General features: G+C 47.7%; 4 protein-coding genes across 8 annotated transcripts; 1 reads left to right on the forward strand and 3 right to left on the reverse strand.

Moving 5' to 3' along the window:
* Nucleotides 1-1,517: 1,517 nt before the first annotated feature.
* Nucleotides 1,518-8,703, forward strand: LOC125545121 (pentatricopeptide repeat-containing protein At2g02980, chloroplastic-like). 3 transcript variants are annotated; one of them, XR_007299905.1, is made up of 3 exons: nt 1,518-2,585; nt 6,085-7,762; nt 8,103-8,703. XR_007299905.1 is itself a non-coding variant. In XM_048708995.1 (2 exons), exons 1-2 carry the CDS (start codon nt 1,617-1,619, stop codon nt 6,910-6,912), a joined length of 1,797 nt encoding a protein of 598 aa, XP_048564952.1. In that variant the 5' UTR covers nt 1,518-1,616; the 3' UTR covers nt 6,913-8,703. The 3 variants fall into 3 exon arrangements, 1 of the variants encoding a protein (XP_048564952.1); XR_007299907.1 differs by having other exon boundaries at nt 6,085-7,059; XM_048708995.1 differs by having other exon boundaries at nt 6,085-8,703.
* LOC125545122 (uncharacterized serine-rich protein C215.13-like) lies at nt 8,699-11,740 on the reverse strand. Of its 2 annotated transcripts, XM_048708997.1 has the most exons (4): nt 11,099-11,740; nt 10,233-10,669; nt 9,231-9,698; nt 8,699-9,170 (listed from the first exon to the last, which is right to left on the reverse strand). In XM_048708997.1, the coding sequence occupies exons 2-4, from the start codon at nt 10,632-10,634 to the stop codon at nt 8,979-8,981; spliced, it is 1,062 nt and encodes a 353-aa protein (XP_048564954.1). In that variant the 5' UTR covers nt 10,635-10,669; nt 11,099-11,740; the 3' UTR covers nt 8,699-8,978. The 2 variants fall into 2 exon arrangements, with proteins under 2 accessions (XP_048564954.1, XP_048564953.1); XM_048708996.1 differs by having other exon boundaries at nt 8,699-9,698.
* Nucleotides 11,741-13,728: 1,988 nt separating this feature from the next.
* LOC125545124 (F-box protein SKIP24) lies at nt 13,729-22,104 on the reverse strand. Of its 2 annotated transcripts, none has more exons than XR_007299909.1 (5): nt 21,666-22,104; nt 21,412-21,585; nt 15,086-15,213; nt 14,798-14,967; nt 13,729-14,541 (listed from the first exon to the last, which is right to left on the reverse strand). XR_007299909.1 is itself a non-coding variant. In XM_048708999.1 (5 exons), exons 1-4 carry the CDS (start codon nt 21,905-21,907, stop codon nt 14,836-14,838), a joined length of 711 nt encoding a protein of 236 aa, XP_048564956.1. In that variant the 5' UTR covers nt 21,908-22,098; the 3' UTR covers nt 13,729-14,541; nt 14,798-14,835. The 2 variants fall into 2 exon arrangements, 1 of the variants encoding a protein (XP_048564956.1); XM_048708999.1 differs by having other exon boundaries at nt 15,051-15,213; nt 21,666-22,098.
* A 1,566-nt stretch (nt 22,105-23,670) lies between these two features.
* On the reverse strand, nt 23,671-26,877 carry LOC125545123 (cysteine synthase-like). Its single transcript, XM_048708998.1, has 10 exons — nt 26,555-26,877; nt 26,151-26,260; nt 26,024-26,081; nt 25,676-25,939; nt 25,422-25,559; nt 24,720-24,771; nt 24,574-24,623; nt 24,426-24,485; nt 24,269-24,349; nt 23,671-24,159 (listed from the first exon to the last, which is right to left on the reverse strand). The coding sequence occupies exons 1-10, from the start codon at nt 26,789-26,791 to the stop codon at nt 24,070-24,072; spliced, it is 1,140 nt and encodes a 379-aa protein (XP_048564955.1). The 5' UTR covers nt 26,792-26,877; the 3' UTR covers nt 23,671-24,069.
* Nucleotides 26,878-27,587: the final 710 nt, after the last annotated feature.

A 27,587-nucleotide genomic window follows, 5' to 3' on the forward strand; every position in this document is an offset into this window, starting at 1 on the left:
CGTTTTATCTTAATTCTGCCATGCAATTTGGAGAAGGTAATAAAGTTTATGTACAATGGATGATCTCTTAGGGTATCTTCAACGCTGATCCCTAAACTGGACACCACATCCAACCGTAGCCGCAAATCTCCGGTTATGTTTTTGAAGAATTTTAATGAAAGTGAACAAATTTGATGCATATTTAAACAACCCGGACGATATTCATTCATACTTGGATATTTTTTACATAAAACCAGAAGCTTTTCATCTAAACCGGAGCAAATTCATTATATTTTGACATATTTCATCTAAATTGTACTCTAAACCTAGCATGACCGCCGGCGCCCGTTTCTCATGTCCAGTGGGCAGTGAGCCTTGAAAAAAGAAGCTCCGCCTCCACAGCCTCCCGTTTCTCATGTCCAGTGGGCAGTGAGTCTCGAAAAAAGAAGCTCCGCCTCCGCAGCCTGCTTACAGCTAATCAGCCAACGATGATGAGCCCGCTAAGTTTGGCTTCAACGAAAGGGGAGGAGTGGTGGCCTCTCCTCGAGGGCCGAGCATCGGTCGCCTCCCATGCTCTACTCTTTCTCGCTGCCAGCGGTGCCCGCGGATGTGCCGACATCGTCCTCATGGCCGCGGTGCGCGGAGGAGGTGGCGATGTCATCCTCATCCTTGTCCTTGCCATTCACCTCATTCGCCGCCTTGTCAATCTCCTTGAAGGTGGTTTTCTAACTCCGCTTGATGGACGTGGTACCACCAGCAGCCATGGTGGATTTCACAGGCGGTGCAGAAGGATTGGACTCGCCCACATCCACGTCTGGCACAATGACCGTGTCGGTGTCGAGTTGCTCCCCCGCGCGCCGGTGCTCGCCGAGGAGGCGGATGTTGTAGGCCTAGTCGGCCTGCACCTGCCGGAACGCGACCCACTGCTCTTCTAACAACATCTCGGTGTAGTGAGCACATGCCTCACGCATGGTGATGCTGGCATTGGCCGATGAGGACAGTGGTGCCGGCTCGTCGTCAGCCGCCTCTTTCATTGGGGTGTCCGCGGCACTGACCTCCGGTGAGCTCGTCCATCTGTCAGCGTGCTAGCCGGCTACAATGGCGACGATCTCCTTCTTTTGCTCAGACGAGAGGCTATCCCAGAGGGCTTTGGAGGTCGAGGAGGCCATGGGGGTGTGGTGCTGAGAGGAGATAGGTATCGAAGGAGGTTGGATGCGGCTATTGTCAGGCTTGAAGTTTATATAGCGGGCGGATGGCAGACCCTATCCCGATTGATCATTTTTCTCCCTTTGATTGAGCCCTTAAAATTGAGAATATGCTCCACTTGCCGGTCGATTTCCTCTTATATGCTCATGAGCATGATCATATTCACTTCTTTGTCCGAATCTGACAAATCAAAGAACCCATCTTCAATCATTTTAGTAAGCTCCATCGGTCGGAAGCATCGGAATTCACCGTTTTTCCCTATAAAAAATCACAAAAAAACGGGATAGACAATATGTGACCCGGACCAACCACAACATGTGATCAACCGCCGGCCCAGTCCATCAGAGCAAGCTCACCACGCCGGCGCACGCATCGTGAGAAGAAAAGAAAAAGCTCGCTCGCTCTTTTGGGGGAGGATCCATTTTCCCCGCATGCATCACCAGCTCAAACCGCCCGAGGCCGCCACGCTCCCGCGCCACCTCCTTGAAGACCACGTCGTGTCGCTGGTCTGCCAATGCCGCAGCCTCCGCGCGCTCCGCGGCGCCCACGCGCGCCTGCTCAGGCTCCGCCTCCCGCGCCTCACCTACGCCTTCGCGTTCTCCAAGCTGCTCGCCTCCTGCGCCGCCTCCGCCACGACCGCCGCGGCGGCCTCGTACGCGCGCAGCCTGTTCGACCAAATCCCCGAGCCAACCGCCTTCTGCTACAACTCCCTCATCCGCGCGCTCGCCACCCCCACCAACCCCACCGCGGACGCCTTCCTGCTCTACCGCCGCATGCTGCGCGCGGGCTCCCCGCCCCCCAACAGCTTCACGGTCGCGTTCGCGCTCAAGGCGTGCGCCGCGGTGCCGGCTCTTGGTGAGGGCCTGCAGCTGCACTCGCAGGCCTTCCGCCAGGGGCTGGAACCGAGCCCCTACGTGCAGACCGGGCTGCTTAACCTCTATGCCAGGTGTGAGGAGGTTGCGCTGGCCAGGAGCGTGTTTGATGGCATGGCCGAGGACAGAAATCTGGTCGCGTGGAGCTCCATGATCGGCGGGTACTCCAGAGTGGGGATGGTTAACGAAGCGTTGGACCTGTTTCGGGACATGCAGGCTGCTGGGGTGCACCCAGATGAGGTCACAATGGTTAGTGTAATCTCGGCATGCACCAAGGCGGGCGCTCTTGATTTGGGCAGGTGGGTGCATGCTTTTATAGACAGGAAGGGGATCACGGTCGATCTTGAGCTGAGCACCGCGTTGATTGACATGTATGCAAAGTGCGGTCTGATAGAGCGGGCAAGGTTGGTTTTTGATGCGATGGTGGAGAGGGATACCAAGGCATGGAGTGCAATGATAGTTGGACTGGCGATGCATGGGCTTGCAGAGGATGCGTTGGGCCTTTTCTCAAGAATGCTCCAGCTTAAGGTAAATGTTGCACTGATGTGTTTATAGTTCTGTTTACCCGGTCAACTTTTCGTGATAACCTGGCTATATGCATTAATCTGCACGGGAGAAATGCACTGACAGTTCATCTTTGTTTAGCTTCAGATTTGTAATGTGCTACCATAAACTTGACTCATGATTCTTGATGATGACTGCACTTAAGTAATTCTATACAAGATATTTGCCAAGACTGTAAAACTGCTCCACATAAAGCTTGGTTCATAATAGGGGTCTGTCCATCGATTCTATACAAGATATTTTCCAAGGTTGTGGCATTTCCCCCCTAAAAGGTGCATCCATCGTTCCCTCATCTAGTGCAATGCTCTGTTCAGAGACCAAGGAAGCTATTAGTTTGAGTCCCTGATTTCCCTGTTGCAGACTATTGCTTACCGACTTTCATGATGGAAGAAGATACCGACTTGAGGGAAGGCAGTATAGAGCAGCAGCCTAGGGATAAGCAGGAATTCAGGTTAGCTTTTCTCTTTTCCGAATCTTAGCCGCCTGAGAGTCCTAGTCTCGAGAGGGCGCCTTGACCATCCAGCCTTATCAAAGAATTGATCCAAAAGTTGTGGGCCAATAGAAGGGGAAAGATAGCAGGTTTCAGAAAGGAAATATTCCAATGGTTAGATTACCTCCATCCCAGTCAACGATGGGGATTTGTGAAGGTATCAAACTTAAGCTATCTATAGGATGGCAATTTTTTATGTAGCTTCACGCCTACCTATACCAAAGGGTTTCTATAAACAGTATCTGATGGTCAATGCCTACCTCAAAAGTTTGCATCTATAGAGTTACGAACTGCCTACGGTGAATGTTCCTTCTGCCCAATGGTCTACCAAAACTGAAATGTCTTCCATAAGATGATGAAATTGCTTTTCTACCTTCTGCCTCTGAGGTTTCCCTTCTCTTCCAGCATTCTTGAATCTGACAATCAAACTATTGCATATGGAGGACAAATCAAAAGTAGATTCATTCCATCGTCAAAATTAAACCACTAAAATTGCATCCAAGGTCAAGTATTGGGAAAGGTACAAGGTGTTTTGGCCACCCTCAATTCCGGAGAAAGAGTAAATTGGATCAAGAAAAAAATTCCTTGTTCCTATCTTTTTATCCAACTTGAGTGATTAAAGGGAAAGTAGTGGCATCCTATTACTCTAAAGGGTAAGTTGTGTTCAAGTCAATCAAAGGTTGAAGTGCAGTTACCCTTTCATTCACCTAGAATTTTGGCTTGCTCTTAGGGTGGACCACATCAGAGGTATTGGAGCTACGTTTCGCATATCCTTTTTTCTTATGATATGCTATGATCCAGTAGCTATAAATAGAAAGCAGAACCTCCTTATGTCTATACATAGGAAGGAGTCCCAGGACCGAGTCATTGACTGTGCTAACTTCATGCATAGTGTAGGAGATGGATGGGGGAAAAGGCGTCACAGGAAGGAATGATGCAATAAATCCGGATAGCCAAGAAAAGACGCTTTTCTCGATCTGTCTCTGCCCTCCCATACCTCCTAAAACAACAGTAATTTGCTTCTTTTCATTCAATTGTACCTGGACCAAGCGCCTATTTGTTTAGTACTTTCGAGTACCGCGCAACAACTTTCGAGTAAGAAAGCAACTTGGCATTATGATTCCCGGGAAGAGGATTCATATTATAGTAGGTTTGTTTTACATTTCCAAGTTCCATATTTTTTTGGAATTTTTTTCATTTTCTCATCGGCCTAGAATTGCCTTTGATTCTCCTTTTTTTGACTATTCTTTGCTGCTCCTTTTGATTTTTGTATCATTATTATTTCTTTGGCTTCTTCGTTGGGGGAATGGGTTATTATTACTTGTTGGGGAGACGGGTTACACGATGAATCATCCCCCTATTAAGTAACCAAAGTAATAATAATACGAGAATCAAAGGGAGAAGGAAAGGCAATTCTAGGCCGATGGGAAAATGAAAAAAACTATTTCCCGAAAAAAAGGATGGGACCTAGAAGTGGAAAATAAACCTACTATAATATGAATCCTCTTCTCGGGGATCATAATGTCAAGTTGCTTTCTTACTCAAAGTTGTTGCGTGATACTCGAAAGTACTAAATAGATAAGCGCTTGGGCTAGGTACAATTCAACGAAAAGAAGCAAACTACCGTTGTTTTAGGAGGTACGGGAGGACGGAGACCAATCGAGAGAAGTGTCTTTTCTTGGCTATCTGGATGTATTGGATCATTCCTTCCTATGACGCCTTTTCCCCCATCCATCTCCTAAGCTACGCATGGAGTTAGCACAGTCTATGAATCGGTCCTTGGACTCCTTCTTTCTATGCATAGACATTAGGAGGTTCTGCTTTCTATTTATAGCTACTGGATCGTAGTATTTCCTAAGAAAAAAAAGGATATGTGAAACGTAGTTCCAATACCTCTGATGTGGTCCACCCTAAGAGCAAGCAAAAATTCTAGGTGAATGAAAGGGCAACTGTAGTTCAGCCTTTGATTGACTTCAACACAACTTACCCTTTAGGGTAATAGGATGCCACTACTTTCCATTTAATCATTCAAGTAAAAAGATAGGAACAGGGATTTTTTTCTTGATTCAATCAGTACTCTTCTCTTGAATTGAGGGGTGGCCAAAACACCTTGTACCTTTCCCAATACTTGACATTCGATGCAATTGTTTACTGGTCTAGTTTTGGCGATGGAATGAATCTACTTGTGACTTGTCCTTCATATGTAATAGTTTGATTGTCATGTTTCAAGAATGTTGGAAGAGAAGGGAAACCTCAGAGGCAGAAGGTAGAAAAACGATTTCATCATCTTATGGAAGGCATTTCCGTTTTGGTAGACCATTGGGGCAGAAGGAACACTCACCGTAGGCAATTCGTAACTCTATAGATGCAAACCTTTGAGGTAGGCATTGACCATTTGGTACTGTCACTAGTTCGGCATACTATAGAAACCCTTTAGTGTAGGTAGACGTGAAGCTACATCAAAACTTGTCATTCTATAGATAGCTTAAGTTTGATACCTTCACAAATCCCCGTCATTGACCGGGATGGAGGTAATGTAACCATTGGAATATTTCCTTTCTGAAACCTGCTATCTTTCCCCTTCTGTCGGCTCACAACTTTTGGATCAGTTCTTCGATAAGGCTGTATGGCCAAGGCGCCCTTTCGGGACTAGGACTCTCAGATGGGTAAAATTCAGAAAACAGAAAAGCTAACTTGAATTCCTGTTTATCCCTAGGCTGCTGCTCTGTACTGCCCTCCCTCAAGTCGGTAAGCAATCTAGTCGGCATCAGGGAAATCAGGAACTCAAACTAATAGCTTCCTTGGTCTCTGAACAGAGCACTACAATAGATGAGGGAATCGATGGATGTGCACCTTTTAGGGGAAGAATGCCACAACCCTTCTCTACTTCATTTCGCAAGAAATCATCATAGCACTCAGTCTTTGCAAACCATTATAATAGCTATTTCCTAAATTCTCATGTTTATATTTCAGATTAGACCCAATAATGTCACCTTTATAGGTGTGTTGTCAGCCTGTGCTCACAATGGGTTAGTTGATGATGGCCGGCGATATTGGTCTACTATGCAAGAAATGGGAATTAAAGCTTCAATGGAGAACTATGGTTGCATGGTTGACCTTCTCTGCCGTTCTGGCCTTTTGGATGAAGCTTATTCATTTGTTACAGGCATGCCCATCTTACCAAATTCAGTAATTTGGAGGAATCTTCTTGTGGCGAGTCAAAGCTCGAACAGAACTGATATAGTAGGATTGGCTTCTAAAAAGCTCTTTGAGTTGGAACCGCGGAATCCAGAGAACTATGTTCTCCTATCCAATTTGTATGCGTTGAACTCCCAGTGGGACAGAGTGAGGTATATGAGGAAAAAGATGAAGGACAACAATGTTACTGTCGTTGCTGGCTGTAGTTCAATTGAAATAAATGGCTATCTGCACAAATTTGTGGTGAGTGATGGTTCACACCCTGAAATAAAGGAGATAAGAGTGGTACTGAGGGAAATAGCTGACCAGGTTCTACGATCTGGCCACAAGCCTTGGACTGCAGCCGTTCTACATGATGTTGGTGAAGAGGAAAAAGAAATTGCACTTTGTGAGCATAGTGAGAGGCTAGCCATCGCATATGGGTTGCTGAAGACAAAGGCACCTCATGTCATTCGGGTGGTAAAGAACTTGAGATTTTGTCCGGATTGCCATGAAGTGACAAAAATTATAAGTAAATCATATGGCCGAGAAATCATTGTCAGGGACCGTGTACGTTTCCATAGGTTTATTGGAGGAAATTGTTCTTGCAAGGACTTTTGGTGATTGCTTAACGTACTGAATCACTGACATTTGATTATCCAAAGCCGGAGATGTGATACCTTGAAAAGAATTTTGTTTAGAAGTGGTGAAAGGGACTTGTGCAGATACCTGGGGTTCTGATGTTACTGGAATAAACTTTATATCATTGAGGTAAATGTTTTTTTACCAGAACTAGATGTTGCGTCCTGTCATCTCCAGTGCTAGTGCATAGTGTTATCTAACCAGAAAACAAGCTACATTAATGATAGAGTGGATGTTGTATCAACCTAAAAGAAAAGGCGACTGCATTGCTGTCATAGCTTTTATAAATGTCTCTGTCCATGCATTATCGAAGATTGGTTGCGTCGCTGATTACACCATCTATACATATTGGTCAATTTTGAAACTACCATTGGATGCATTAGGCATTTAAAATGTTTGGTTAATGTTTACCCGCTTCTTTATGGTGAGTGATGGTTCACTCCCTGAAATCAAGGAGATAAGATTGGTGCGGGAGCTGACTGGGTACAGTCTGACCACGAGCCTGATGTTGGTGAAGAGGAAAAGAAGTTGAGCATAGTGAAAGAACTTGAGATTTTGCCCAGATTGCCCTGAAGTGACAAAAATAACAAGCAAATCATATGACCAAGAAATCATTCTGAGGGGCCGTGTTCGTTCCCATAGATTTATTGGCGAAAGTTTTTTCTTGCTAGGACTTTTGGTGATTGCGTAACGTACTTAATCACCTATATCTGATTATACAAGGCCCTGGGGATGTGATGCCTTCAATGGAAAACTGTTCCAGAAATGATGAAAGGGACTTCTCATATCACGGGGGTTCCAATGTTACCGAAACATATTTTACATCGTCGAGGTACTCCTCTTCTCACCAGAATTCGATGTTGCGTCCTGTCGTCTGCATCTCCAGTGCTAGTGCCTTGTATTATCTAACTAGAAAACAAGCTACATTAGTGATAGACTGGACGTTGTATCAACCTAAAAGAGAGAGAGAGAGAGAGAGAGAGAGAGAGAGAAGGCGACTGCATTGCTGTCATGGCTTGTTTAAATGTCTCTGTCCATTGCGTTAATAAAGGCCGGTTGCGTTACTCATTACACCATTTATAAGTCAAATCTGGAACTATCATTGGATGCACATGCACCTAAATGTTTGATTAATGTTTACTTGTTTCTTTATGTCAATATGGCCACTTCAGGGGCACCATGATGCTCAGTCCTACACCCTCCACATGGTGTGCTCCCAGCCCCAGCAGGCAACAGGGGTCCCAAAGGTCCAACACTGTGCAAGAACGGGCTTGTTCGGGCTACCCAAGGTCGGCATACTGGAACATGTCGTGTTTGCCAGGCAAAGGTGACCGAGGAACATGTCGTGTTTGCCAGGCAAAGGTGGCGGAGGAACATGTCGTGGTCCAAAGCTCTCGTGCCGTCGGTTGACCGGAACTGGAAGCAACGATCAAAAGTTCGTAACCTTATTACTTGGCTTTGACGGCACGATTGAGCTTTTCATGTCGGCACGATTGAGCTTCTCATGTGGATGGAGACGGTCAGAGATGACAGCTTGGCGCAGCAAGAGCAGACGAGAACCGAAGCTAAGATTACTGAAATGTTGTGTTTTCATTTTACACTGGGGAAGTGGTTACATCCACAGATACATTGTTACCATGGGTTACATACATCCCTCCATGTGTTACTTTACTTCAGTCATTATCTGATCCATGAAGGAATCGGCTCTTTTTTTGCAGGGCATGAAGGAATCAGCTTAACTGATGTAATAATGCCCAAACTCAAAACAGAAAACAGAATACACACGCATAGCATGCTTATTACAGAAATTACACACATAACATGCTTATATATTACATAAATAAATGAGCAAAACAGTTTTTATTTTAATAATAAGGAAAGACAGGTTAAAATCTCAAGGTCGTGCATACGTCAACCAAAGAATTTTCAAAACCATGTCCACTGATGTCCAAACAAAAGTTCACAGATCAAAACACCATCCAACATGAAAGCTTTGCTGATAACCAGAAGCGCGCCTGTGAATAGCGCAGGAGGCCCCCGCCATATGCTCAAGAAGCAAGTTGGTTCTGACTCAAGAAAGAAAACATCCCTTTGTACTTGTTAGCCACGAATTGGCGTGATAGCATGCTTATCGGCGGCTCCTTGCAGCAGCTGGAGCTACGCTTGATCTGTTCCATGGCCTTCATGCTTATCGGCGGCTCCTTGCAGCAGCTGGAGCTACGCTTGATCTGTTCCATGGCCTTCATGCTTATCGGCGGCTCCTTGCAGCAGCTGGAGCTACGCTTGATCTGTTCCATGGCCTTCAGAACAGGTACAGGGGGCATGGCTTCTTCCACTGCGGCACTAGCCGGTGGCTGCCACGGCGATAACTTATGATATTCAGGAACACTAGTATCAGTTCTACTGGTAATGCTGCTGCCATATGCCTTCCGATGGTGAGGATCACTAGTGTCAGTTCTGCTGCTGCCACCATTGCTACTGCGGTGGGAAGGTTTCTTATCTCTTTTACTGCTGCTGCTGCTGCTGTGGTGAGAATGCTTCTTGTCCTTTTTGCTGCCACTGCTAGTGCGGCTGCTGCTGCTGCTGCCCTTTGGGGGCTTGTATTTGTAGTGGCTCTTCCTTGAACTTCTCTGGTGCGGCTTCACTGTGTGTGAGTCAGAAGTAACAGGAGGATCATATACGTCAGGGGCCCATGAAACACTCAACTTTGTCACAATTCCCCGCTTTGCACGGCTTCCTTTCATTGCAGAAACCAACAGTTCAGTCCCCTGCATATACAGTATGTTACAAATCACCATCCAAGTAGAGAACAGAACATTTAACACAAGCAATAACACTATGGGGTCATACTCATTTTCAGAATTCAGAGCAACAGCCGGACAATAATGAATGAAAAATATATTAAGAAATAAGAGTAGAAAAAAAATAACAACATCATTCTCGGGTCAATTCAAACAAATATCGAAGATGACAAGATCGTATCAACACAATCAATTTACCCATACAATGACAAGCTATGATACCTCCTAACAGGTAGAAAAAGGAGCAGCCAATCATAAGAGCAGAATTACATTTAGCTACCCGAAATTCTAAACAGGTAATAATATGTTCTAAGAAGCAAGAGTCAATATGTTAAAAACTAAGCGTCCAACACTTAAAAGTACATTTTTATATGAGGAGCCGCATAGCTATTGGCCTACTGCCAATCTTTTTGGCAAAAAGATGACAAGAAGAAACGCTTTGGCTAGCAAGATAAGACAGATTAGGAAGAGTCCATGCGTGTACTGCAATCAAATACTTACATTGGTTGAGGAATTTCCAATCTCTGAATTTCCAGTTGATGATTCAGACGCATTCCCAGCAGTTAAGGCTGACGATGTGACCACCTCAGTGTCAATATCAACCAAATCATCAGCCGAATCTGATTCTACAGAAAGTGAATCCCCATTTTCGTCAGAGTCTTCACTCAGATCTGTCTCTTCATCATCATTGTCATTATAGACACGCATCACCTCAGCAAGAGCCAAACTGATTTCCTTGACAACCAAATCATCTTTCACAGATGCTATTCCAGCTTCAGACTTTTCATCTTCAGGTAGAGCACAAGAGCTGTGCTCAAAACCTGCTTTTTCGCAGGTGCTGCGGCTGAGACATGAGCTGCTGCTCACACCTTCGGCACTGCGGTCTACCAAAGGTCCGCCCATCCACAAGCTAAATCCGAAGTTCAGAAGACAACTTCCTGCTTAGCAGGGAAAAACAAAAATTAGAATAGAACAAGTAAAGGACTTCTTAAGGACCACACCCTAGATTACTAGATGAAGTTAAGAAGCCCATACGATAGAAATAGGTGCACATATATTGCTCATATTTAAGTTCATTCGATCTAAGTCAACATTTCTGGCAAAGTAGGTAAACCAAATATTAATTGTTGTACTAAAGCAGCGAAAATTAATATGGATCAAGCGAGTAGTATTTTATTAAGCAACTAAAGCATTCACTCCATGATATAATTAACGAGTATAACTGCATAAGACAATAAATATTCGAAAGAATCGTAATTCCATCATTGATATGGACACAATTTCATTGCATTTGCAATTCCACCAGAAGAGTAAACTGGCATATTTTCACATATACTAGAAAAAATGACCAGGCAAATTTCCCATACCTCTTTCCTTGGAGAGACAGCAATCACCACCTCCAACAGACCAAATCTCTTTCGATCGGACCTGCTGATCGAAATCGAACACAGACACCAAACCCGCGCAAACGCAAAAGGCAGAGATGTAGCACCTAGCCCTCACAACCGGACAATCCTCAGGACGAGCACAAGGAGCGGATCGAACCGAAGGTCGTGGGCGACGAGGGGGAGGCAAACGTCAGAGGCAATTACTACGATTGCCAATACTACTACTACTAAAACGATGCGAGGAGGAAAGCTTGAGGCGGTGCGAGCAGGGGAAGAAGGAGTTCCCGGACGCGACGGCGCGGAGGCTGGTGGTGGGGTACGCGGCTGGCGCCGCAGACATGGTGTCCGCGCGGTGGGCGCCGCAACGCTGCGGTGCCTCCTAGATATCCAACTTGTCGGGTTCCGGCGACCGGGACGACGGCGGGCGGAGAGGAGGGAGCGGCGGGCGGGAGGGAGGGCGGGCGCGCCGAGGTCACGCCCTGCTAATGGGTCGGCCTCACCGGAGCTGAGATTCGGGGCGTCGACGGCGAGGGATTTGGGGATCGGATCAGGGCGAGCGAGGCTTGCGGGACGGGAGCGGGTGTGCGTGGATTGGCTATTGGTGCGGCGAGAGGGCGGAGCGGGTCGGGTCCCGGGGTTATATACCGTGCCGCCTGACGGGTGGGGCCAGGGTACGGGCGAAGGGAAGTGGGTGACAGGCTGGGCGCCAGCGCGTGGGGCCCGGGTGCAGCGGGGGGCGGCCGGGTCAACAGGTACAGCGCGGCGGGAAGAAGGTGCGGCACGGAAGGCGCGCCACGTCGGCCGGACGCCCGGGGAAAATTCAGACGGGGGTGGCGGGAGGGGGGGAGGCGGTTGTCGTACTCCGACTCGTCCTGTTTTGGACCGGGGAGGGGAGTGATCAAGCCGGCGGGTACGATCGGCACGGCTATTTTGCGATCGGGATCTTTTCCTGCCCTGTTTTGGGGTCACCGCTCAAATCTGTCTCGTACATTCGGACGGGTCGTCCAGTCACGTTTTTTCAATCTCAAACGGACGTCTTAAACGAGTCTCAAATGTTCGGTCTAACCGGCACTTTTTATATTCAGTCTAAATATGAGGCGGATATGGGTGGCCCGGGCATGTCCGGTCGCGTCCGTCTGACAAGCCCGGCCCACCACCGCCCCATGGATGTCCCATAAGAAACCCCATCGGCCTCGTTGATTCAAAACCATATCTCACCCATTCTCCTCTCGTGCTCCGTCCTCTCCTCTCTCCTCACCGATTCCGATCGAATCTGGCCAATGTCGAGCTCCAGCAACCGCTCCGACAACGAGGTGGATCTGGAGTACGAGCTTGCCCTCCGCATCGCCTTGGAGCGGTCCAAGGTGGACACCGGGGGCAACTCTAGATCTGCAGCCTCGCCGCAGCCGCCGCTTCCCCGTTGGCGCATCTCGGACACCGGCGCTGGCCCCTCCTGGCCCATGGGCAGCTCCGACAGGCGGCCGGCGCTATCCGTGCCTCCCCTACGCCGTCCTCTCGCCCCGCCGGCTGCCCCCTTCGTGGGCAGCTGTGGGTGCTTGTGCATGCCCCGCCGGCTCGCACGCGCACGCCGGAGTTGGAGGTGCTCGCCGCCTGCCGCGAGAGACGGCGGGCAAGGGAGAGGGATGCTGTGGAGAGCTCTGTCTGTCGCCGGCGTGGGCCGGCGGAGCCCGACGAGGACGAGCGGCTCCTCCAGTGGGTCTACCGACGATCGCTTACGGCGGCGGAGAAGGACGCTCGGCGGCTCCGCCGGAAGAATGCGAAGGCTCTCCGGCTTGCCATCGAGCAGTCCGAGCGGGAGGCGACAGAGAAGGCAGCGGAGGCGGCTCGGTTGGCCAAGCTCAGACGCCAGCAGGACCGAGTCATCCAGCGCCTCAAGGGCCTCGTCATCGTCAACTCCTCCTCCTCCTCCTCCGACGACCACGTCTCCTCATCCGACGAATCGAACGATCCTCCATCAGCCATGGACTCCTACAGCAGCGCCAGAGATCGGAAGGGCAAAGAGCCGGCGGCAAGGAAGTGGTGAAGAAGGTCTCTATTTATGTTTGATTATCGTTTTTACTGTTTGAACTTGTCCGACGATGAACTGTGCCGATCTTTTGGATGATGTAAAGTGAGTTTATGTGCATTTCATTCTTCGTTTCATGCCAATTTCTTTGTACGTTGTTTGATCACGTAGAGTAGTTCATCACGTGCATGCGTAGTATGGACATAGAATATTGGATATGAGATACACGGATGTAAAGAGGCAAATTTAAGACGTGCTAGGTCAGTGTCCGCGGGCGTATGAGGGGTCAGGGCGCTGTAGATGCTCTCACGTCCGACGCGTGACGAGTGATTATTTCGGCTTTGCTGTGCCTGACAGCAACTGCTTCGTGGCCTTCGGCATCGCTACCGGGAGCGTGCTATGCCGGCCTTGCCGCCTCACGCGGCCTCGAACGCGACCGGCGACCCTTCTCCGCCGCCGCCTCGCACGAGGACATGTGTGGAACGTTGTACGTGCACCGTCTATTGTTTTTCTAGTTAATTGAGGCTCTTTGGTCAACTGGCTGACATATTCTAATAACTTCTCAGATGGTATCGAGACCGAGTGAATGATGAATCTTAAGTCAAAAATCCAAATTAAGAGTCACAAAAGGTTTACAGAGGCTGCTCATCACTCGTCATGGACGAGGATGCTTTTAAGAGTAGCTGACCGCTTAGTACTAGGATACAAATGAATGAGTTATACCACCTCCATTCCTAAATATAAGTCTTTATAGGATTTCAATACAAACTACATACAGATGTATATAGACATGTTTTAGAGTGTAGATTCATCCATTTTGCTCCGCATGTAGTCCTTAGTAAAATCTCTAAAAAGACTTATATTTAGAAACAGAGGGAGTACTTAACACACATCTCCAAACCCGAAACGCAAGGCAACATGAAGAGCACCGAGCCAACAGTTTCATACAGCACGCTCTCTAGAAACCAACGGTCAGCTGAAGAAATCCAATCGGACCAGTCGTCCTTCTTCTGTAGATAGAATAGTCGACCGCCCACAATTTCGTGACGGGCAAGCACCAGGGCCGGACTATTCTGCTCTGAAAATAGCTGGCGTCCACACGGAGTAGCTGGCGGCTGCACGGTACACATTCGATGGGAATAACATTCTTTCGGCAGCAATTGGTGGGGAAATAGCCTTTTTGCCGCCAAAAGAAAAGGATAAGATTCTTTCGGCAATTGGAAGGGATCAGTCGAGCTTCATTCGTTCATTCTGCCTGGAAAGGAACAATGCCACGTACTACATCATGTGCGCACACATGCCCAAACAAATGAACCGACGAAGAATCCACAGTGCATTTGGACTCTTTTCCCCGAAACGAATATCTTGACACTTGCTGCACTGCGGATGCCTTTATCTGCACAAAAAGTTGGAAAAAAAACTGATACTGTGAACAGTTCCGAAAGGCCACATATCTTCCTCGTTGCCGGTTATCCATTCGAACTATGCTAATAATGAACTATGTACGTGCAAGTGAGACACGATGCTCTTCTATCTTGAAAGCAAAATGTGCCGAGGGTGAACGCGAATGCAAATTCTAATAAGAAATGGCATAAAAGGAAACATAATATGGCCGAGGCTATCAAGAGCTACGGACAGCTACTTAGCGGTACCTTGAGGCAAATGAAGATCCGATGGTGAACAATGGGTCTTACTTCAGTCTCTTCCGCTTTGCTTGTGGCTCATTACCAGATGCGCTTGTATCACTACTATTCTGCATAGGATGATATTTAACTCGTCTCAATGCTTCCTCATACTCATTCAACTTGAGCTTCTCCTTGTTCTAGCAAAGAACCAAAAGCACAACTATGGTGAGGGCTAGCCTTGTCAACCATTTGCAATTTTACCAAAATCAAGATGACATACGTAAGCATTCTTGTAAGTTGCTATTTGTTGCTTACAAACTTTCAGCTCCATGTGTAGAGCACTAAGACGAGAATCAACAGGAACAGTGCATTGCTGAACCAACTGTTTCTGACGCCCATGAACAACTTGTGGTTGCCACACGTTTAATGCCACCGAAGCTCTTCTGTCAACATCTCACGACAACAATAAATTGGACTATCAGTATATACTGATGAGGAGTGCTGAAACATACCAGAATAAGTAAAAAATCGCGAAAAAGATGTATTCTTATACTGATGTCTAAACCTTCAGTTTCCCTGGCTGAGAAGGATTGCAGAGATTATTTGTTTTTGTCAGGTGAGCAGATAATGGAGTATTTTGTATAGCTTATTGCCTGCTGAACTATAAATAAACCTTGTTTTTTAACTCTGTACAAGCATGTTAAGACATCAATACTTAAAAGTTAAAACAAACCCGATTGCATTCATAAGCATTGTCCATTATCCTAAATTCCTAATGAGCTGCTTCACAAGTTTGTATTTGTCTTGTCTCCTTCATACGACAGGACGGTTGCTCGAGCCACTGAAGCAACACCTTTAACAAAAACCTAAATAAACAACAACAGCGGCGGCAACAGGAGCAACAACAAAGCCTCTAGTCCCAAACAAGTTGGGGTAGGTTTAACAAAAACCTAAATGCATGTAAGAAATGGTGAAGGGGTCACTGCAGTCTAGTTTGTCAGATATGGTTGTATTGGACTGAATATCTACATGTTTCTTGGTGTTCTACTTTGTCAGATATGGTTGTATTGGACTGAATGTTGAGTTGTCACGTTCCGTATATGTGTTGTAACTTCACGTCCTAGCCTTTAGGCCTTACCCTGAGCGTGATCCATGCATGTAGGATCCATGTCTCTCTCCCATGCATATGTACCATGGCACTCACGGAATACAAGGTGTGCGTGAATCATTCTTCAACTTGGTAATCAGAGCAATGTCGACCAGTCCCACTCACTCCTCTGAGACCCTTCCCATCACCAGCGAGGACGGCGAGCTCCCCGCCATGGACCTTTCCGCTAGTGATGCTAATGCTCGCCCTCTTGCTCCAACTACCGATGATCTTTCCCAAACGGCTAGTCTTCCACTTTCTGCCCTCCGACCAAACCCCTCCAGCCCGCTTCCTCTTGTGTCGCTCCCTGCTGCCGCCGGTCCATCCCTTCCATCCACGGGCTAAACATCACCGGACTTCAAGCTGGCTCTCGACAACATCAATTTCTCCCGCTAGCATTCCTTCATCAATATGTTGCTCACCCGCTACCATTTACACAACCACATCCAGGTAGACGATGCTGACCTACTCTCTGATCCGGTCTGGCGTGAGGACGACAACACCATAGTGATGTGTTTTCTTAGCCGCCATTGTCGAGGACCTCCTCGACATCATCGCTCCGGCTGAGTCGACGGCGTACACGATCTGGAGTCACCTCCACAAGTACTAGTACTTCTTCGATAGCGACGCTAGCCTCACCATGCACCTCGAGCAGGAGTTCTGGGCGACTGTCCACTGTGATTTGTCCATCAACGAGTATTGCCGATGCCTACAAGGTATCACCACGGCTCTTTTTGACGTCCAGTCGCCGGTCAACGACCGCACGCTTACACTGCGGATGCTCGAGCCCATTCATCTGCCTGCCTTCGCTCAAGCCTATTCATGCCTCATCATTGCCAAAAATCTCCATCTACAAGCGTGCCCATGCGGAGGGCTCGCAATCCACTCCAACGACGATCGTGGTGGTGCTTCGACAGGGTGACCGGCCTCCCAACAGCGGCTGTGGCGGCCAGCTCAGTGCAAACTGTGGCGGCGGCCCTGGTCACAGCGCTGGGCAGCAACCCTGGCTCGGCTACTTCGTTCATATGGGGATGCCCTTCCCTCTGCCCCGCGCTCCATATTCATCGCCTAACTCTGTCAGGGTCCTCGATCCTTGCCCAGGCATCCAACACCACGCCTATCCGGTGATGTACCCCAATCCATCAGTTCCACTTATGCCTGCTCCCTACAGATGGGACCATGCCGCCATGTTCCATGCTGCACCAAGACATGGCTCGGCCTTTCCTCCTCAACCCGAGTGGTTCATGGACAGGGGGTGGCCTCACACGCCGCCAACAACCCAGGTATATTAACCTCGTCTTATTCCCCTTTAGCTCGCTTTGCTAGTCATATCATGGCCGGCAATGGGGCACACCTTTCCCCCCTCCCCTCCCTGACCGTTCCATCCTCATCTCTCCCAATCTTGTCAAAATAATAATTTTCTATTCGCAAATTTACTCATGATAATATACGTTCAGTTGAGTTTGATCCTTTTGGCTTTTGCGAGAAGGACCTAGCAACCAGGGCAATTCTTCTGAGGTGCAATATCCACGGCGACTTGTATCCCTTCTTCGGCAATAACGGTGGCGCACCATCAACATCACTCACCGTCTCATCGTAGGACCTATGGCACCAAGGGAAAATGAGCCATAGTAGCATCACCGGGATGGCCGAGCCATCGGGACTATAGGTGTCCTACGAGGAGGTGAGTGCTGCTGATGATGCGTCTTGCTTTTGCTAGAGAAGGGTTACAAGTCGCCGTGGCTATTGCCCCTCAGAAGAATTGCCCTGGTTGCTAGGTCCATCACGCAAAAGACAAAAGGATCAAACTCAACTGACCATAGATCGTCACCAGTAAATTTGCGAACATAAACTAAGTTTCTAACAAGATTGGGAGAGGTGGGTATATGGGAGAGATGGAACGGTCAAGGAGGGATTGAGCATTGCCGGTAGCAATGACTGGAAGCCATTTTGCCGACAACAATATGACTAGCAGAATGAGCTAAGGGAATAAGACTAGGTCAATATACCTGGGTAGTTGGCGACATGCAAGCCCACCCCCGTTTCCACGAACCACTCGTGATTAGGAGAGAAGGCCGAGCCGTGGCTTGGTGGAACATGGAATATGACAACGTGGTCCTATAGGGAGCGGGCGTAGGCGGAGCCGATGCACCGGGATACATCACCAGATAGGCGTGGTGTTGGACGCCGGGGCGAGGACCAAAGACCCCAACAGAGTTGGGCGGTTTGGAGGGCATCCCATAGGAGCGAAGTAGCAGCGCGACCGAGCTCCCAACGGCGGCGGTGGTCGTGCTCACGGTGATCGCAACACTGGGCAACAACCCTGGCTCGACTACTTTGTTCATATGGGGATGCCCTTCCCTCCACCCCATGCTCCATGGATACTGCCCAACTCTGTCGGGTCCTTGCCCAAGCGTCCAGCACCACGCCTATCTGGTGATGTACCGCGATGCATCAGCTCCACCTACGCCCGCTTCCTACGGATGGGACCACGCCACCATGTTCCATGCTGCACCAAGCCATGGCTCGGCCTTTCCTCCTCAACTTGAGTGGTTCATGGACAAGGGGGCGGCCTCGCACGTCGTCAGGCCCAGGTATATTGACCTCATCTTATTCTCCTTTAGCTCGCTCTGCTAGTCATATCGCAATCGGCAATGGGGCATGCCTCACCCCCCTTTTCCATCCTCATCTTTCCCAGTCTTGTGAAAAAAAACTAATTTTAGTTCGCAAATTTCCTCATGACAATCTACGTTCAATTGAGTGGCTTTTGTGAGAAGGCATAAGTGAGAAGGCATCGGTTCCACTTGAGCCATAGTAGCAGAACCGAGAAGGCCGAGCCATCGGTGCCATAGGCCCTACGAGGAGACGGTGAGTGCTAATGATGATGCACCGTTATTATTGTTGAAGAAGAAATATAAGTCGCCGTGGCTATTGAAGATTTGCCCTGGTTGGTAGATCCATCACGCAAAAGCTAAAAGGATGACACTCAACTGACATAGATTGTCACGAGTAAATTTGCGAGCATAAACTAATTTTTTGACAAGATTGGGAGAGATGGAACGGTCGCGGCGGGGGGGGGGAGGGGGTGAGCATTGCCGGTACCAATGATTGGAAGACGTTTTGCCAACAACGATATGACTAGTAGAACGAGCTAAAGGGGAATAAGACAAGGTCAATATACCTGGGTTGTTACCGGCGTGTGAGGCCACCCCCATGTCCATGAACCACTCGGGTTGAGGAGGAAAGGGCAAGTCGTGGCTTGGTGCAACATGGAACATGGCGGCGTGGTCCTGTAGGGAGCGAGCGTAGGCAGAGCCGGTGCACCGGGTACATCACCGGATAGGCGTGTTGGATGCCAGGTCTGAGGACCGAAGACCCTAGTAGAGTTGGATCATATCTAGGGTGCGCGGGGTGGAGGGAAGGGCATCCTATATGAGCAAAGTAACCGAGCGAGGGCTGCTGCCCAGCGCTGCGACCACCGGGAGCATCTCCGTGACCATGCCCAAGGCCACCGTCACCGTTGGGAGCCCGGTCGCCCTATCGAGCACCGCCACAATCGGCGCCACAATCGCCGCGGTCATCGTCGGAGTGGACGGCAAGGAACTGCGAGCCCTCTGCACGGGCGCGCTTGTTGATGGAGATTCCGGCGAGAACAAGGCATGAACAGTCTTGAACAAAGGTAGGCAGGGGGCGGTCGATTGGAGAATCGCGGCCTGCATCTCGAATTTCTTTTCGAGTTCGTCAAGCATCTGCAATGTAAGTGTGCAGTAGCTGATCGATGACTGGATGTCGGAAAGAGCCATAGAGATGCCTTATAGGCGTCCACAATACTCGTTGATGGACAAATAGCCGCAGACAGTCGGCCGTAACTCCTGCTTCAAAGTACTCGTGGAGGAGAGTCCAAATTGTGTACGCCGCCGAGTCAACCGGGGCGACAATGTCGAGGTCCCCGAAAATGGTGGTGAAGAACCACATCACTATGGTGTCGTCGTCGTCTCTCCAGATCGGATTAGAGAGCCGGTCAGCAGTGCCCACCTGGACGTGGTTGCGTGCATGGTAGCGGCTGAGTAACATGTTGATGAAAGAACGCCATCGGGAGAAATTGGTGCTGTTAAGAGCCAACGTGAAGTCAATAACACCAATGATGTTCAGCCCGTAGATGGACGGGATGGAGGAGGAAGGGTCGGCGGCAGCAGAGAGCAACCGAAGAGGAGGCGGCCTGGAGGGAGGGCAGAAAGTGGAAGACTAACCGTCTGGGAAAGATCCTCGGTAGCCGGAGCGCATGGGCGCACAGCAGCGTCAGCAGAAAGGTCTGCGGCGGGAAGCTCGCCGCCCTCGCTGGTGACAGGAAGGAAGGGTCTCAAAGGAGGAGTGAGTGGGGCTGGTTGACATGGTTCTAATTACCAAGTTGAAGAATGATTGACGCACACCTTATATTCACTGAGTGCCATGGTACATATACATGGGAGAGAGACGTGGATCCTGCATGCTTGGATCATGCTCAGGATAATAAGGCCTAAAGACTAGGATGTGAAGTTACAACAGAAACAATGAGAACACATGTGCAGAACGTGACAACTCAACACTACCCATTATTTATAATAGGTATCATTTAACTTTGTTTTCATGTTAATGCACAACCAGAACAGGCCAGAATGTTGCCAAATAAGGTACTTCCTCCATTCCTAAAATATAAGTCTTTCTAGAGATTCCACTATGGACTACATACGGAGCAAAATGAGTGAACCTACACTCTAAAATATGTCTATATACATCCGTATGTAATTTGTAGTGGAATCTCTAAAAAGACTTATATTTAGGAACGGAGGGAGTACAATTGTTCCGCACTCCGTCAACTAAAATTGTAAACAGTGGTTTTTTACCCTGATACATACAACCAAATAAAAAAGATGTCTAAATTTAATGGATCATTCCAAGTTATAACAACCATAGAGCATTGATGTGAGATAATTTTCCCTTTTCAGGTCTAAAGGCAGCAAAAGCAGCTGTTTATTGTTGAATGTTTGAGCCAAGAGACTACGTCGGACCAGCTCTTGCACAGATAAGCAGCTCAAATAAACATGGAAGCTATCGCTCCGACTTCAGAGCAAGTCTTGGCTGCTAGACAGGGGTACAAGGGGCTGTTTGATAATGGGTGGCGTATAAGAGGCCTTAAATTGGAAGGGCGGGACAATCTCAGTCCAGCTTATGTGTAGAGAAGTAGCTCAATGGATCATGCCAGCATCTGTCTTGAGCAATACCTACTGTTGCCTATACATGCTACGGCCAGTTCAGGACCAATTATATTAGGGGATAATTGGATAATTGTCATTCCCAACGTGCCAACTTCAGATAATACCAAGCGTCTTTCTACCCTCTGCATTAGCTACTCAGGTAATTTGCTGTTTCCGGTTACCACATCGCATATGATTTATAGCATCAAGAGCGAAATTCACTCTAGAAGAGAAAACACAGGTGAGGAATCAGAACCAACCTGACCCTCTCGAGGCTGTCCAGCTCCTGCGCGGTGGCCTTCATCCTATCCCCCTCGGCGCACATCGACTCCTCCAGCTCCGTGAGACGCCTCCGGCACGCCACCACCCGCCCCTCCGCCTCGTACACCGCCCGCCGCCTCGCCTCCGCCATCCGCAGCTTGTGCCTCTCGAACCTGCAGCGGAGCACAAGTCACGCGCTCAGACGGGGGAATAAATAAATAATCTGAACGAAGAGGCGGGGACGGGAAACTACTTGGTCCTGTAGAGGGATTTGGGATCGGGCTGCTGCTGCTGCGAAGAGGAGGAAGGCTGGGATTGGGAGGGGAAGTCGCGGGAGAGGAGCGCCGACCAGAGGGAGGGGTGGAGGGAGAGGCGGCGGAGGCGGCGCGAGGCGATGGCGAGGCAGCAGAGGTCGCGGAACCCCAGCGCGGCGGAGGCGGCGCCGAGCTCCAGGACGCGCGCCCACAGCTCGTCGGGCATATCGGACGCCGACATGTTCGGCTCGACCGAATCACCGCTGGCGAGTTGCGGGGCGGGTGCAGCGACAGAGGCGGCCGCGCGGGCGTAGGAAGGTAGGTAGTCTATGCCGTCGCCGGGGCCTTCGCTGCGGTAGTGGCTGGCTTTGCTGCAGGGTGCAGGCCTTCGTCGGCGCCTCGGCGAGCTAGAGAAATCAGGAACCCGCGCCGCCAAATCGGTCCCTGCCGATGGGTCCCACGAATGAGCGTTTGGACTTTGGATTATTTTGTTATATCTGCAGTACTACTGGGTTTGTTCGTTTCTTTCTTAAAAATAAAAATAGAAATTCATTCATCTCTTTTATTTCAGAAACTTTCTATCCATCAACTGTCCTGCTGAGAACATCAGAAGTAAAAAAATGTCCAGTTCCATATACCACCTAGCAATATCTATAGTCACTACAGCGAGTCGAAGGCGCGCCGCCGTCATCACCTCTTCATCACTGGAGCTGGGCAAACCTTGTTTAGTAGACAGTCGAGAAATTATCGTGCTAGAATCCCATAGAATCAGCGCACCAGAATAGCAATATGCAGGCACACGAATGTAGACAAATGAAGCCCGAATGTAAGCAGATCCACTGAAGACAAACACCAACCAAATCCTATGGGTTCCACCGGAGACACATCTCAACATGCCCTCCGGTGAGGCTAGCCGCACCGCCGAGGCCGGGGCTAGGCAGAGAGAACATTATTTCATCTTCGGAGAACTGTTGTTGTCTCGTCTTCCTGAGCGAAATATAAAGTCTAAACAAACAAAAAAAGGACACCTAAAACAGAGTTGGAGCCTTTCTACCGGCAAGGGGCTGAGATCCATCGCGTCCCATGGCCTAAGGCCACAGGAGACAGGATAGATCCTAAGATGGCGCCGATTGGAGGCGAGCAACCTAGTTGCCTTAACTTGCAGCGGAAGGGTATGCGTGTACGTGTTTACAACAAATGTTCAATCTATTAATCAACTGTCATTATAAACCTGCCGTGCCGCCGACAGGAGGCAAACAACCCTAATTGCCTTAAGCCGCAGCCGAAGGAAATGCGTGCACGTATTTACTACTCCCTTCGTTCTAAATTATTTATCTTAGATTTGTCTAGATATGGAGGTATTTAGCACTAAAATAAGTCTAGATACATCCATATCTAGACAAATCCAAGACAAGTAATTCGGAACGGAGGGAGTACAAATGTTCAATCTATTAACTGTCATTATAGTACAAAGAACTTAACTGTTACTATAGTACAAAGAACACATTACAATACAAAGAACGTAAATACAAATGTTCAATCTATCAACTGTCATTACAGTACAAAGAACTTTACTGTCACTATAGTACAAAGAACACATTACAATACAAAGAACAGCAGAGGTAACAGAAATCACTCGTATTCAATATCGTTAGTTTGACAGAACAAAATGCAAGTTATATATCACAACAACAAAAAACACCATTAAAATTTTCAAATGTTAGATTTTTTTTACCGATATAACCTTGGTGGCTGTCCCAAAATAACTGTCTTTGATTTAGTAGTTGGGACGGAGGGAGTACGATTCATACTACAAACCGCAAAGGAGAGAGTATGCAATATTCAGAACCATTTGTTTGAACCCAAAAACGTACTCCCTCCGTCCGGAAATACTTGTCCTAGAAATTGAATAAAATTGATGTATCTATAACTAAAATAAGTCTAGATACAATCATTTCGAGGACAAGTATTTCCAGACGGATGGAGTAACTCACGAGCTCAATCTGAACGAACCAATCACCAACTAAGATAGGAGACCATTTAGTGAGATCAGTCAAATATCAGATGACAAGTCTGTTTTGTTCCAGGCCCTAGACTACTCAAACAAAGATCCTAAGCGAACTACCGCATCTAGCTCTGCATGTTTCACCGAGTTCCAAACGTTTGAGGCAGATAATACAGTATACAACAACTCATGATTTTCCCTTCCCTCGGGTTTTTATGGAACCAAGTTCATGCAGTCCTGCAGCCCACTCGGCAGCAACTCCGCCCATATTTCAAACTTCTACGACCCGTGCCCTTCTGCTGCCGGAGCATTCTACACCTCAGCCCTGCTTGATGTGTTATGTTTGTCATGCTGTGGAAACCTGTCGGATTCGTCTTTCTTGGAGTGGGTGAAGTCAGTCATCTCTTCCTCATTCTTCGAACAGAGTTGTATATCGGCCGGAACAAAATGCTAGAGATATATCTTTCTCCAAAGCTGGGGAAGATAACCTGCAAATTCATGTCATTAACCATCTGGTGAGTGGGTTATAGGAGGACATCTATAAACCGGTAGCCATGCCAGAATGGCAACATGTTCAAATCAACGGAAATATCTCACCGCAATCAGCTTTCCAGCATTTTCAGGTCTTTTGGCCACGTTTATAGCAGCAATTGCTGCAGCACCTGACGAAATGCCAACCTGTGAAAACAAACAACCCATGTGAATGCCAAACTGATAACTCGATAATAATCTATTTGGTTGTGCACTTCCTTACCAGCAAGCCCTCTTTTAGTGCAAGTAGCCTTGCAACATCAACTGCCTCTGCAGTGGTAACCTGCAAGTTCAACAACCATAATCAACATAACAGCTGACAAGAACTGTGAAGAGTCAACTAAACAGAATACTAGAGTTGCATTCCAGACCTTCACAACCTCATCAAGGAGCTGAACATCTAGTATGCTTGGAATATAACCTGTTGTTGTGACATTAAGGCGTCAATTCCAAGGAAGTTGTATTCAATAAGCTCATATCTCAAATACATCCATTTGTTAAGTGCTATTAAATTTACCTGGCTTGTCGCCAGAAATCACACTAGTTTCAGCAGGTTCTACCCCGATGACCTGATAATGACAGGACAACACAAATGTTATAATATATTAAATTTGACTACAAAATACATGAACACTGTCAAACAATTTCAGGTTATGGAATGTTAGGCCATATGCTAAATCTGTAGATCATATGAATCATGGATATATTGATATCAGCCTTGTACGCTCATGTAAGTTAAATAGTAGTGCATGCAAATTCACCTAAATTCCAAAATATGCAAATGGTAAAGCAGTACATTTAGTAGCAGACCGGTGAGCTATTTCCAACTAAGGCCTGGGATGTGTGAGCACGGGTGCCTCTAGCCAATGGAGCAACACTCAGATCTCAAGTGTAGACATATACTAGTTCCATGTATAGGATATCATATTAAACATTGTTATAAGGGGGTTTGTGTATACTTCTGCCTGTACTTTGTATATTTATACTGGCCCTTGGCCTCCAGGAAACACGAGCTGCATATCTCCTCACATTAAGCACTTCACAAAGTTAAAGCATGGAGTAAACGAGAGCATCCACCAACGACAGCAGAAGAATTAAGATGTAATGCGACAATATTGGAAAAATATGCAGAAAATGGGTGAAGTTGTTGACACAATAACATTTTAATGCAATTTTCTTAAAATCTGAAACTACTTGATGAGAGAGTAAGATTAGAAACCTTAATATCTCTATTCATCATTTTTAAGTAGCGCCCAGTGCCGGTGATAGTGCCGCCAGTCCCAATGCTCGCAACAAGTATGTCAACAGTACCCAGTGTGTCCTCCCATATTTCTGGGCCTGTGGTTTGAAAGTGGATCTGTAATTACCCAAGTGGTTTCTCAATAGATCATTTAAAGAAGTTGGCAAATGAATTTCACATGTGCCGTGTCACAGATAGCATATGAGTAAATGATAATGGCCCGAAGTCTCAACCTCACTGTTAGCTGAATTGTTGAATTGCTGAAACATGTATGCATTCGGTGTCTTCGAAACTATTTCCTCAGCTTTGTCAACAGCTCCTTTTAGTCCTGTTGTAGGATCAGTTAACACAATATCTGCTCCAAATGCACGTACAAGGATGCGTCTCTCAACATCTATCGATGAAGGCATAGTTGCTATCATTTTGTATCCTCTAGCAGCAGCTACTGCAGCTAGTCCTATACCAGTATTCCCAGTAGTTGGTTCTACCAAAATGGTCTGCAAATGTATACAATATCTGCATAATTTAGTACCTTCATGGTGACAATACTCTTACAATTTAGCATATATGGACAATCAAACCTTGTTTGGAGAAATTAATCCTTTCTCTTCTGCATCACTAATCATGCTTAATGCAATCCTGGAAAACATATTGAGTGAGAAGCGGCACAAACAGCACTCCAATACATAGTGTGATAACGATGTATACCTGTCTTTGACGCTTCGGCAAGGCCCCATGTACTCGAGCTTTGCGGCAATGTTCGCAACACAACCTTCAACGACATTATTTAGGTATACCATTGGGGTCTTTCCAATTAGCTGATCAACAGGATAGACAGAATAAACTGGGATTTAGCCCAATATCCCTCACATAGATTGCTTCGGAGAGTAAAATAGGGCCTCTATCGATATTTAAAATCCATGTTTTTGGTGACCACAGAAGATGTTCACAGTCTAATCAAGTATTACAAAAATGTATCCAAATATTCCGTAACAATGCAGCGAACCCCCACTTCCCCTAGACCATAATACAAAATCTTAATGGCTTCAGTGGCCTCCCATACCACTCTGACGAAGCAGGAAACACAATCAGGATGGGAATAGACAGCGCACCTGAGTGACGTCCACCGCGATGTTCACCGCTTCGACATCATCCGCGTACTCCTCTGGGATCTCGATGGCGGCGGGCGCCGCGACCTTAGGTGAGGAGGCCGTGGGAAGGGGTCGGTGGGCCGTTACAGCGCGGGGGCAGGTGAGGAACCGGGGCGCTCGTGGGACACTAGCGTAGGCCGGCGCGGATGGAATGGCCGGGAGGAGGAGGGAGCAGGCTGGCGGCGACGCCATCGCCATTGCCGCTGTCTGCGCGAGGGGTTTTACAGAGGGGAAAGAGAGGGAGCCGCCTCTGGATAAGGGGAATGGGGAACGTGCCGTCGGGTTCTGGCGTTTTTTAGCCCCATTTCAACCAGTGCTGCACTGCCGCTCGAAATTTCTTTAAACAAAATGCTACTCCCTTCTTTCGGAAATAACTGGCCCGGTTTTATTTACTTCAAAGTAGAAACACGTCAGTTATTTCCGAAGTAGAGGAGTAAAACACGTATGTTTTTCTTTATTCAGAAAACAATGATTACCCCGGCCTCTATATCATTTTGGGGCGTGTTTGGTTCACATCTCTGTTTTTTAGCATTTTACATACTTGTCCCAGTTGAGCCTAGTTGGGCAAATGCATGCTAAAAACCAACATATGCATGTAGTTTGGTTGCCTACATTAGGTTTTCTGCATGAGGGAATCAACTAGTCAGCACGTTATTTGGTTGCCTGCACCGTTGTCGGTAAACAAGCAACACGTTTAGGGCTGCAACTCGCGAGCTAAACGAGTAGCTCGTGACTCGGCTCGAATTGACTTGAATTCGAAGAATAACGAGTTGAGCCGAGCTTTAGTTTAAGATCGTTTATAGAGCGAGTTAAACGAGTCAATCTTACGAGTACTCGTGTAACTCGTTAGGATCGGTACAAAAGATCGGCCACTCCCAATCCAAAAAGAGACCAGCCACTCAGCACCCCGCATCCCAGGCACACAACACATGGCCCTACCATTGAAGGCCCAGCCACCCAAGAGACTCCTGCGTTACAAGGAAATTACAATTGT

The sequence above is a fragment of the Triticum urartu genome, chromosome 3, assembly GCF_003073215.2.
Source record: "Triticum urartu cultivar G1812 chromosome 3, Tu2.1, whole genome shotgun sequence".
Classification (NCBI taxonomy): Eukaryota; Viridiplantae; Streptophyta; class Magnoliopsida; order Poales; family Poaceae; genus Triticum; species Triticum urartu.

Excerpts from the sequence above, each read along its gene's own strand:
- LOC125545121 (XM_048708995.1), top strand. The coding sequence starts at position 1,617 with ATGCATCACCAGCTCAAACCGCCCGAGGCCGCCACGCTCCCGCGCCAC. Across the intron at positions 2,586-6,084 it reads CAAGAATGCTCCAGCTTAAG|ATTAGACCCAATAATGTCAC; the intron begins GTAAATGTTGCA and ends TTTATATTTCAG.
- LOC125545122 (XM_048708996.1), bottom strand. The coding sequence starts at position 10,634 with ATGGGCGGACCTTTGGTAGACCGCAGTGCCGAAGGTGTGAGCAGCAGC. Across the intron at positions 9,699-10,232 it reads TTGGAAATTCCTCAACCAAT|GGGACTGAACTGTTGGTTTC; the intron begins GTAAGTATTTGA and ends CTGTATATGCAG.
- LOC125545124 (XM_048708999.1), bottom strand. The coding sequence starts at position 21,907 with ATGTCGGCGTCCGATATGCCCGACGAGCTGTGGGCGCGCGTCCTGGAG. Across the intron at positions 21,586-21,665 it reads AAATCCCTCTACAGGACCAA|GTTCGAGAGGCACAAGCTGC; the intron begins GTAGTTTCCCGT and ends GCTCCGCTGCAG. Across the intron at positions 15,214-21,411 it reads GACAGCCTCGAGAGGGTCAG|AAGAGCTTCGGTGGCATTAA; the intron begins GTTGGTTCTGAT and ends AGATGTTGACAG.
- LOC125545123 (XM_048708998.1), bottom strand. The coding sequence starts at position 26,791 with ATGGCGATGGCGTCGCCGCCAGCCTGCTCCCTCCTCCTCCCGGCCATT. Across the intron at positions 26,082-26,150 it reads TGCCGAAGCGTCAAAGACAG|GATTGCATTAAGCATGATTA; the intron begins GTATACATCGTT and ends TATGTTTTCCAG. Across the intron at positions 24,160-24,268 it reads ATGCTGGAAAGCTGATTGCG|GTTATCTTCCCCAGCTTTGG; the intron begins GTGAGATATTTC and ends ATGAATTTGCAG.